The 11,780-nt window shown below is 31.3% G+C and overlaps 2 protein-coding genes across 4 annotated transcripts; both read left to right on the top strand.

Moving 5' to 3' along the window:
- The first annotated feature begins 339 nt into the window (after positions 1-339).
- LOC134236338 (uncharacterized) lies at positions 340-9,474 on the top strand. 3 transcript variants are annotated; one of them, XM_062718505.1, is made up of 12 exons: positions 340-1,131; positions 1,253-1,456; positions 2,754-2,878; positions 3,065-3,197; positions 4,818-4,928; positions 5,280-5,459; positions 5,835-5,942; positions 6,210-6,290; positions 6,805-6,885; positions 7,407-7,487; positions 7,900-7,987; positions 8,363-9,474. In XM_062718505.1, the coding sequence occupies exons 1-12, from the start codon at positions 1,071-1,073 to the stop codon at positions 8,868-8,870; spliced, it is 1,761 nt and encodes a 586-aa protein (XP_062574489.1). In that variant the 5' UTR covers positions 340-1,070; the 3' UTR covers positions 8,871-9,474. The 3 variants fall into 3 exon arrangements, with proteins under 3 accessions (XP_062574489.1, XP_062574490.1, XP_062574491.1); XM_062718506.1 differs by lacking the exon at positions 6,805-6,885; XM_062718507.1 differs by lacking the exons at positions 6,805-6,885; positions 7,407-7,487.
- Positions 9,475-9,716: 242 nt separating this feature from the next.
- On the top strand, positions 9,717-10,811 carry LOC134236339 (uncharacterized). Its single transcript, XM_062718509.1, has 3 exons — positions 9,717-9,811; positions 9,938-10,165; positions 10,401-10,811. Exons 1-3 carry the CDS (start codon positions 9,754-9,756, stop codon positions 10,547-10,549), a joined length of 435 nt encoding a protein of 144 aa, XP_062574493.1. The 5' UTR covers positions 9,717-9,753; the 3' UTR covers positions 10,550-10,811.
- Positions 10,812-11,780: the final 969 nt, after the last annotated feature.

Genomic DNA, 11,780 nt, shown 5'->3' with positions numbered 1-11,780 from the left:
AGGTTCTAGAGCTTCCGTGTTTCACATGTATATTTTTGTGATAAGGTACCCCCCCCCCTTAGGTATACATATAAATATTTTTCCCTTTTGACATTGACCTTTGTGTTTTACCCACTTTTAAAAAACGTGTCACTTGCGTTTAAACAATTTGTATTAGGGTTTTTATATTTAACATGCACATGTACATATATATTCCTTGTGAAAACTCTATTTGAATAAAATTATTTTGACCTTTTGATCTTGTCCCTGGCCATGGAGTTTGACCATTTTTTAAGGGAAAAAAATGTACTAGTATTTCTTGCGACACAATCCTTTTTCAAGGTATCATTGCTTTTGATCTTGATCTTGACCTTGGAGTTTGACCCACATAGTAAAAACGTTTACCTTCAACTTTCAAGTGATCAAAATGTTATTACATAAAAAAATATCTTGTCTCAATGAATATACATGTGATATATAAAAGCCCAAACGCCAACTGTTCAAAAGTTAAGGCTAATTAGGTTAAAGTTTTTAAAAAGGTAAGTCAAACTCCAAATATAAAATTATTTATCTATTTTTTGTAACAGTTTCATTGATAAACAATCATAAATTAAATCTTAAAATACGAAAAGTTTTAATACGAACGAATTTAAGCAATATTGCATGATTCTCGTATTTATGTTTTAAAAAAAACAATAAAGCGATTCAAATAACTCTTCAGTGAAAAGTATAATAACCTCATTCATTAATGATAAATCCTTTTTAAATTGCTTTTTTGCAATTGATCATGATTATCAGTACATATTTCAATTCACCTTTTTAACAATCTGAAAGCAGGAAATCTATCATACTGACGTAAATCTTATTCCGAAATTTTATATCAAGAGAAAATGCCGATGTTACTAGGAAATTACTTACGACTATGCGTGTCAGAGTCGTACATATATAATGACTATGTTTTATTTGATAAACATTTAGACTAGACAATCTTATTGAAATTGATAAGCGATAAAACGGGTTATATTTATCTTTTAAGTTTTGTTGAAGCACGGAAGTACTTTATTTTTAACATATGGAAACGAAACAAAATTATGTGGATGGTAAAATTTGTATCTTTTATGTACATTTTTGTTTATACTTGTACTCCGACCGGTAAGTAATTAAAGAAAATGAAAATGCAGTAATCATAAATGATTTTTTTATTCTTAAATTTCATAAATCATATTCATAGAAGCCATTGAATCACTTAAAGATTTGTACTTTTACCTGACAGATCCCTCTGTAAAATACGTTCATATTGGATATGACATGGACTGGAGCACTGCAGATAAAAGTTGTGGAAAATTAAATGGGGCACTGATCAGGATAACAGATATAGAAGCCATTGTCAATATTACAGGGGAGGGAATTTTAAAAACAATTTCTCCATTTTGGTCATCTATCACTGGATCATTTTCTCCATGGATAGCGTATAGAGGTATGTTTTGCAAATCCCTTCATAGAAGATGAAGATAACAAATATGTACACAAATAAAGAAAGCCAAAACGGGTAAAACCATATTTTGTTAATCATCAGGTAAACAAAAATCACAATGAAGAATAGAAATGGTTTATCTGGTAAGAATATGTAAGAAAGCATCATCTGACCTAAATTCAGATTGTATCTGCAAATAAACATATAAACTATTATCACCCTTGGTAATATTAAATGAGAAGAGATAGGGCTTTTATATTACACATGTATTTTTTCTACGACAAGACCTTTCTAAATACTCTATGACTTTTTACCCCTTACCTTGACCTTAAATTTTGACCTACTTTTCAAATACTTTAACCTTTGTCATGACTGTTGAATGAGAAGAGATAGGGTTTTCATATTAAACCTGTGTTTTGCCTGTGACAAGACTTTTCTAAATACATTATGATTTTTGATCTTCTGACCTTGACCTGGAAGTTTGACCTACTTTTCAAAGATGTTAAATTTTCCTTATAACTTTTGATTAAAAAGAGATGGGTTTTTCATATTAAATAAGTCATGTTTATTACGTTCAAGTCATTTCGAAATTCAATTTGATTTTTGACGTCATGACCTTGACCTTGAAAGCTTACTTTTCAAAAACTAAAAATCTTTGTCATGAGTTTTAAATGAGAAGTGACAGGGCTTTTATATTAAATCTGTGTATTGCCTGTGACAAGACTTTTCTAAATACACCATGATTCTTTATTCGTGACCTTGACCTTAAAGTTTGACCTACTTTTCAAAATGTAATTTTTTTTATAACTTCCAACTAAGAAGATACAGGGCTTTCATATTAAAATGTGTTTTACCTGTGACAAGATATTTCCGAGCATGCTATGATTTCTGATCCTGGATCTTCACTTAGTCTATTGACCTTATTTTGTAAAGAAAAAATAACCTCTGAATGACATATGATAGGGCGTTCATATTTGGCATAATACTGTAAACCAACTTTTATTCGCGACAATTTAACTTCGCGATTTTCCAGGGATAAAATAGTTCGAGGCGATTAATTTAGGCAATCAAGCCTTTTTGGATCTGTTGTTAATAGACGCTAAGGTGTGGTTCGCGGCGAGAAATATTAGCGATGACGAGGCTCTCGCGAACCTCGCGAAAATTTCTCGCACGCCAATAAAATTTGCATAACAGTAAGCCATAAATAATAACATTTCACCCACAAAGACACCGAAAGCGTGGGACCACAATTCTTTGAGTTTGCTCGTACATAGTAATGTTGATATTCTTGATATTTCAGGATGTTATCCACAATCAGGGATAGGCATAAACATATCGAAATGGACCCTAAACAGTGTTGGGAATTGTTTCTTCCAGTGCAAGAATCAATCGCCAAACCCCGATTGTACTTATTTTGCACTTGGGGTAAAATTTTTTATGTTATTTTGTTATACATGTATATAACTTCAGAATTAATGATAAGTGTAACATAAGATATTGGAATTAATTTTTTTGTAGACGACAAATAGGCAGATTTAAAAAGATGTAAAACCAACTAGTATATTACATGTATGTAATTATTTTATATTAAACTGATATTGTTATATGTAGGGAGATACATGTTACTGTTTATGCAGTTTGCCAAAAGTTGACCTGGCAGATAGCAAATATTGCAATATAATATGTAATAATTCCATAGATGATGGATTCTGCGGAGGGAATGGATATGTCACTTTGTATGAAGGTAAAGATCCAATGTCCTTTTTAATCTGAGAAATTGTTTAAGTGCTGATTGCGATTTGAACTTTGTTATTGTCGAATAATGCACTAATAAAGTTATGTTAGAGAGATATGAATGATGTAACGTAGTATATGGAAATAAATCTTAACATCTGTTTTGTATCCCTCCCCCTGTAAAATGAGTACATTGAGGACTCTCTAAATGCAAATAAAATAGTTTCAAAAATTCCATTATATGCTCATTTTTATTCAGAATCCAAAGTCTTATAAATTGTATAAGTGTAAAAATTGAAAAATGAGATCTTCCGAAAAAATTTCAGGAGCCAAAAGCGTGTAAAGTACATATACATGTTTGTCACTAACCTAGTTATTTTGCATTCTCAATAATAGACTTAGAATGTGTAATAGGTAATCTTTTAAAATAAATTGGTCGAATTTTTTTCATCTAAGTAAAAATCATTCTGATGTTAAAAAATTGAAAATAATTAACTGAGTTTTATCTTTGACTTATATCTAGATAATCAACAATAGCATATAAAAGGTTTAGCTTCCTGATTTCTATTCCATTAACCAATGACTTTAATTGTCTTTGCAGACATAATTTTGAGTCAATATCACATGCCTGTAGAATGTTGATAAAAACATAAAGTAAGAATTATTATGCCCCCGTATTAGAAGTTTAGGGCTTATTTAGTTCTTGGCCTGTATACGTCCGTCTGTTTGTTTGTTTATATACAATAAACTTTAACATTGCCTATAGATTTTGAGTGGATTGGGCTATGGTTATCGTATTCCACAATGAATTCCTTGTTAAAAAGTTTCTTTTTTGGCTTTCAACATATTACCTCTTAATTGGTCTTGACTTTGGATTTTGCAAGAATTTATCCATCCTTAACCTTGTCCATAACTTTTGAGAAGGTCATACTTTACAAGTGTATTAATTGTGATAAAAAAATCTCAGGAATATAAATATTTTTACAATAACCTTTTGCGTTTCACCAACCTTAAGAATAATGGACATTACTTTTGAACAGTTAATTCTTGTACCTTCATATTTCACAGGTGTATTTCAATGACAATGCCTTCCTTTTGATACCTTTATATTTCACATACATCTACCTTTAAAAACTTAACCTTTGTAATAACTTTTATACAGATGGTGCTAGGACTTAAATATTTCACATGTGTATTTCAAATGACAGGGTCTTTCACTATGTAGAACCTTTAATTTGATCCTTTAACGTTGACCTTGAAAAATATGAATGGTTAATGTTTTTGCTTTCATATTTCATAGCTGTATTCATTGAATCAAGTCCTTTCTTTAGATAACACTATTTTTCTTGCCTTAATATTGTACTCTGACTGGCATTCGAAAAAACTTCCAACATTTTCCAATATGTCACAAGCACATCCTTGTTTCATTCTAAGATTCCATGCATCTGGGCAGAACATGATTCTGAGACAGATAAATAACCTTGACCAAACCAAAATATCCTCCTTTTGGAGAAATAAACGCATTGATAAACATCTATTAAAATACTCAATCTTTATTGCAAAAATATTGGAGTGTTTTAAGTTGCAAATCATTTCATTTCAAAAGAAATGTACCTAATGTCATTTTCAGCAAACAGTTATAACGGTACAGGTGATGGGTTTTGTATGGCATACGATTGTAGTGGTGAAGAATTCCGATCTTTTGGGCACGATTGTAATGAACGATATGAAGGATATTGTGGTGAGTATTTATTTCCATGTAATAATTTTAACATGTATTAAGAAACTAATTGTAAACATGCTGGGGATAAAAGGCAATTGGAAAAGAATACGTACCTAAACAAATTCAAATGAAGAAAATAAATGAATAATATATAACACTCGGTAAATGTATATGTGAGAAACTGTGTGCTTACTTTTCTTTAAATTGATCGTTGTCAATAATTACAACAAAATATAATTTCAGTAGTTGGCAGTCTATCATACGTATTATGTATGTATAAAATGTGATTCAAAATGTCGTATACGAAAAAGGTGCGTTGAGAATAACTGTGATATTATTCATTTTGTCTGCAATTTGTTTATTTTGTAGTTAACCATTCGAATTATTTACTTAAACAAGAAGCAACAACGTGGAATAGTTACTCAATGATGTGCAAAAACCTAAACCATTTTTTAGCGGCCAGTATAACTAAAAATTCCGATTGTATGGGTTATATTTGGATTGGAATAAGGAGATACGAGATACATCAAAGCAACGAAGGAAAGTTTCGTTTGATTACAAAAACTATAATAGTGACAAATTATTAAATTTATTTCTTTTGAGACTTTAAAATTTGCATATATGTTCTGATTGCACAAGTTACAAAAATGTGACTGTATATTAAGAACATTACTTTTAAATATGAAAATTTTAATTGTAAAATTATAACTAATTTTGCAGAAACATGTATATTGATTAATGTCCATTAACCCCTGCGGGTAGAATTGATTTTATTAAATTATCTGTGCTCTAAACTAAATTTTAAAAAGTTTGCCATTTGTCATATGGCCCAAAACTCTAATACTTGTCAAACTAACATCAAATAGTGCCAGATCCGCTACTCTCTCATTGTATTATCCAACTTTTATGTTTTAGGTTCTAAAGGCAATGGTTGTTATAAAATCAAAAAGGGTTTTCGCACGTGGTTATATGAGAAAAGTGATTGCTCCGAAAAACTTTCTTTCATCTGTAAAGTTTCGGATCAAATTCATAGTGAGCTGACTTTTTAAACAGAATCAAAATCGATTTTAATGTATATCAGTCGGGCATTGTTTATTCTCTTAGAACATTACTGAAATCTTGACAAGACGAATGTTTCATTATATTAAAAAGACAACTGTTTAAGAGAACAAATTAGGAAAACAAATTTCATTAAATATTATCGTTTATGTCATTTTATTTAAACACCAGAAAAAATCGATAAGGAAAGGTTAACCTGGAACATTTTTTTCAAGTATATAGAATTTTTGCTTTTTCCAGATTCTAGCATTTCTCCAACTCTTCCTCATTCCACGGAGACAGTCACAACAAAAGTCTCCGTAAACATTAACGACTCAAATAGTTAAGTCATTTATTTTCACATAAAACAAAATCTAACAGTGAAAAATACATATTTGTACAAGTAATTTCAGGGAATGTTGAAATACAATGAGCAGTTTGCTTACAATGTTCTGCAGCTAACAGGAATGTGAAATATATAAATGATAAAAGGATTAAAGATAAGTGAAAATATAACTTTGAAAATATTTGGATCGGATATACTGTTAATCTTATCACCAAAATGAATCCTTCTATCAAACTATTTATATTGGTTTCATTGTATTCTCTTATAAGATTACTGCAAGCGCATTATACCATGAATTTTCATTTAAGTTCTCTCTAATGAACAAAGTTATATGATAAGCCGAATGTTTCATTCTAATATTAAAAAAGACATCTTTTTAAGAGAACAAATTAAGAAACCAAATAAGCAATATATCGGGTATGTCATTTAATTCAAACACAAAAAGATCGGTAAGGAAATGTTAAATGAAACCGCTTTCTTTCAAATATATAGAATTTTTGCTATTTCCAGATTCTAGCATTTCTCCAACTCTTCTTCATTCCACGGAGACAGTCACAACAAAAGTCTCCGTAAACATTAACGACTCAAATAGTAAGTCAATTACCTTCACATGAAACTTCCAAATTTTAACAGTGAAAATACATATTTGTACATGTCATTTCAGGAGGATTAAAATACAATTTAGATTTGCTTACACAAGAACATTGTTCAACAGCTAACAGGAATGTGACACATATATGATAAAAAGATTCAAGTTATGTAAAAATATAACTTTTAAAATATTTTGGATCGGGTATACTGTTAATCTTATCCCCAAATCCTTCTATCAAACTATATATACTGGTTTCATTGTATTATCTTATAAAATTACTGCAAGCGCATTATACCATGAATTTTCATTTAAGTTCTCGCTAATGAACAAAATTATATGATAAGGCGATCCGTGCGAATGTTGCATTCTCACATTATAAAAGAAAACTGATTCAGAGAACAAATGAAGAAACCAAACAAGCAAAATTGTGTATGTCATCTAATTTAAGCACAAAAAGATCGGAAAGGAAATGTTTAAATGAAACCGCTTTTTCTTCGAATAGAATTTTTGCTATTTCCAGATTCTAGCATTTCTCCAACTCTTCCTCATTCCACGGAGACAGTCACAACAAAAGTCTCCGTAAACATTAACGACTCAAATAGTAAGTCATTTATCTTCACATGAAACTTCCAAATTTTAACAGTGAAAATACATATTTGTACATGTAATTTCAGGAAAGAATAAAAGACAATAGCAATTTGCTTTTAATACATTGTTCTGCAGCTAACAGGAATGTGAAATATATAAATGATAAAAGAATTCAAGATACGTAAAAATATAACTTTAAAAATAATTTGGCTCGAATATAATGTTAATCTAACACTGTGTTGTGTATCCCAAAATCCTTCTATCAAACTTTTTTAAATATTGGTTTCATTCCGGGGCCAATGGAATACAAAAATACATTATTTTGGATATGGAAATTATATCTAATGAAAGAATGGGAGCTTTACATTACAAATTGTATCTCTTATATTTATGCATTAAGTGGTTGTTTTGTGTGTATTTTACAGCTTTAAGTTTAGTTACTGGGACCGTCTCTGGAATTATCGGACTACTTATAGTTATCGTAGTCACTGTCGTTTTTGTTCGAAGAAAGCAGTAAGTTTGTGGAATATTCTTGCATATTCTAGTTAAGTTAATAAAACGTTATTTGATAAAACGAAATCCTATTCTTTTTAAGTTTTATTACTGGTTGTTTCGTCTTTTGTTATCCAAATACAGTTAAACACACTAAAAGCGAACTTGCTTATAACAATTTGACATAGCGAAGTAACTTTCATTCCCCATAAGTCATTGTGAAACTATCGGATATAGCAAATTATATGCAAAATTGCCCATCCCTGGCACTTCGTTATCAACATAATCCTTTATGAAATATCTTATTAAATTCATAATGTACGATAATATATATATTTTTTTTGTTAAACAGAAAATGTAAATTTATTAAGTTGGTTGGAATTTTTGTGTTTTCAGAGGGACCCTGAGCAAAGGAACCAAACATGTGCAAAATGCTATTTACGAATTACAAAATTCAAATAAGGTACTTGAAAGAGACGAAGACATTATCTATATGAATACCATTAATGAAGGAAGGAATAACAACCAACTGCAACCTTCGCCAAACACAAATGAAATATATGTGGAAAAAGAAGAAGGAGAATACGACCATTTGCGTACTTCACGCACCAAACAGAATATAACAAATGAGGATCCCTTCTACGAAAACACCTACTCCACAACTACAAGAGAAGATATCACATATGGAGCACACTATGATAGCATGAACTCTTCAGGAGAAAGTAATTATAATTACTCAAAAGACATTAAACAAGCCAATGTCTATGGATCGCACTATGATTATTTGAACTCTTCAGAGGAAAATCAATATGACTCGAGTTATATAAATCACAAGAAAGGTTTTGTTTCAGATTATTCGTCTTTAGAGGAGAATACCTATGATAGAAGTAATAGTGCATGTTAGAATACCATTCACAAATATCTCCTTATGACACAATATTCCTCGTATAAGAGAACTACAATAAACATTTCTTTTTGAAAAATATTGCATCAGTTTCTTAACACCCCTTATGATGCAAAAGATTTTACATGTTTTATATAAGTTTTTTTCTGGTCTCTTCTGACCCAATGATGATTTGTAATTTTTGCTTCACGCCATTTACTTAAATATATGGCATTTCATACTTTCGATGCTGTAGTTATTTTAGTCCATCAATAAAACCTAGTCCAGTCGCCTTGGCTTCGGGTTATAAAAGACACACAAAGGAGCATAAACTGCATTGGTTGTAATTTAGGGCTAGGGTCGATCTACCACGGAGATGAGCATGAAAATTTTAACTACCTCTTTTCTCTATAATTCCTCTGTAATTCAGCGGAAGATACATATGCCCTAAGTTCAATTGATCAATTGTAATCAGTCAACACATACAAGACCAGCAAGATAAGCAAAAATCACATGCTACCCATAAAGAGTAGAACATTTATTAGGTATATATACAATAGTGTATATTCTGACTTATGTGAATAGTGCCAAACTTAATTCAGTAGGCCCTAACATAGTTTACTTTATTATGTCCGTAAACTTATATCAAAAGATGCAAAAATGTATTCTTATTTTTCATTTCTTACTGCTTTATTAAAATTTCTATATAACACATTGTCATGTGTTAAAATTGTTTTGATGTGAACTTCACGATCACGATAATTTTCTTAAATCAATAAAAATTTGCTGATAAAGTTCTCCGGCCTGGGTCACAATCAAGTCTTCAATAAAAACAAGGAAGTAATGAACCTGAGTGATCTAAACTTTTACAAACGGACAGAATATATAAGCAAAATAGGGAGCGATGATCAGAAAAATTACCCTGAGTGTATATATTTATCTAAATCTATGTATCCATGAAGGTAAGTAAGAGTTTTAAGATAAATCAAATAAATCGTAAATAAATGTAAGTATTTCGTATTTGAACATTCTTAAATGTGCGCTGCAATTTGTTGTTAGTTTTGATCATTAATAATTTTTATATATAGGATCAACCATTGTTTACGACGTTTTTGGGTCGAGTGAAGAATTTTTTATTATCAATTCATCAGTCGTAGAATGGGAAAAAGCGAATGCAGTCTGCGATTCAAAAAATGGATCTTTGGTTGACCTGAAGGATCTACAGAAACATATTACAAACAATACAAAACTGTTAAAGATAAATAATTCATCATACTGGTCTTCTGTTTCATATACTCCATTGATTGTATACAGAGGTAATTGTCAATGTAAAATGAATTTTTTTCATAAATCATCAATGTAAAATATTAAAAACAACAATGTTTAAAAATAAATATATATTTTAGAGGAAACTTTAAACATTATTTACCTGTCAAGAAGAGCATCCAGTGGATTGATATTTCAGAAGAAACCTTTGATAAAATTAATTTTATGGATGCTTTAACACCACTGCTGTATTACACAGAGTAAATGATTTCCTTAACTTTGTAGGTTGTTTTTCAAGTAAGTATGGAGGAAAGTACTTTGTTCAAACCCAGAATACCGTTGGGAATTGCTTTGGTAGATGTGATTGGTATTGTAACTTCATGTACAACATTCGTTTATCCAATTTTGCTCTAAAGGTAAGTTTCTTTTCCTAAAAAACGTCTCTATTTAACAGGAAAGGAGAAAATGTATGGTCAGACCGGATATCGAACCCGGGACCTCTGCAGCACCACTCAGGTGCTCTACCACCTGAGCTACCCAGGCAGATATTTACGGACCAAACCATTGCATTCCTTCCTCCTTAAATGATCTCTGCCCTCGAGGACATAACTCAAGTTCTTATTACCCTCTGCATGGTAGGACTTTCACCTGCAATCCCAGGGGTGGTCAACAGCATTATATCTGTAACAGGAAGGAAAAAATGGTTGGACAGGGAATGATCCAAAAGTTCCTGGACCCCTGCAGCTCCACTCAGGATATCTCATAATATGAGCTATCCAGGAAAATTTCACCAACTTCAAATTATCAATAATTACCTCCCTCCTTAAATGGTATTTGCCCTTGCAGACACAACCCAAGTTCTAATTACCCTTGGCAGGACTTTCACCTGCAATTCCAGGGGTGGTCAACGGCACCAAATCTGACGGGAGAGGAGAAAAATGCAGCGGACCAAACTGGGATTCGAACCCGGTCCCCCTTAATCTCCGGTCAGGTGCTCTAAAGTCTTAGAACTGAATACAAAGTTCTCGAATGGGACGTAAAACAACATGCACTTAATCAATGCATTCCAAACTGTACATTCATTTAAAAGGGGCAAAAATAACAAATTTAACGTAGGCAACTGCTGCAATATACATGTACATGTGTATGATAGTTTTTTTTATTTTTTAATTAAGGTCTTCCGTTTCCAACGGAAGACCTTCTACTGACTCTGTTGGTAAAGATTATTAAGGTCTTCCGTTTCCAATGGAAGACCTTATTGTTTTCGTTCGGTTTCTTTTTCCCTATTATTAAGGTCTTCCGTCTTCACGGAAGACCTTATAGTGATTCTATTGTTTCTTATTAGGGTCTTCCGTCTTCAGCGGAAGACCCTTCTATTATTCTTCGGTTTCTTTTCCCCCTTTATTATTAGGGTCTTCCGTCTTCAGCGGAAGACCCTTCTATTATTCTTAGGTTTCTTTTTTACCTTTATTAGGGTCTTCCGTCTCAGCGGAAGACCCTTCTATTATTCTATTGTTTCTTTTTCACTTTTATTATTATTATTCTTCCTTTTTTTTCTTTACAATTTTTGTGCAGAAGATTTCTCGGAGATAGCTCGACCGATTTACTTGAAAATTTCAGGAAAGGTGTATCTTTATCTAAACCTTATACGTTTTTTTCATTTTT

The sequence above is a fragment of the Saccostrea cucullata genome, unplaced genomic scaffold (genome assembly GCF_032062105.1).
Source record: "Saccostrea cucullata isolate Sc308-1 unplaced genomic scaffold, CSIRO_AGI_Scuc_v1 ctg4660, whole genome shotgun sequence".
NCBI lineage: Eukaryota > Metazoa > Mollusca > Bivalvia > Ostreida > Ostreidae > Saccostrea > Saccostrea cuccullata.
This window is presented reverse-complemented; position numbering and strand designations above follow the sequence as displayed.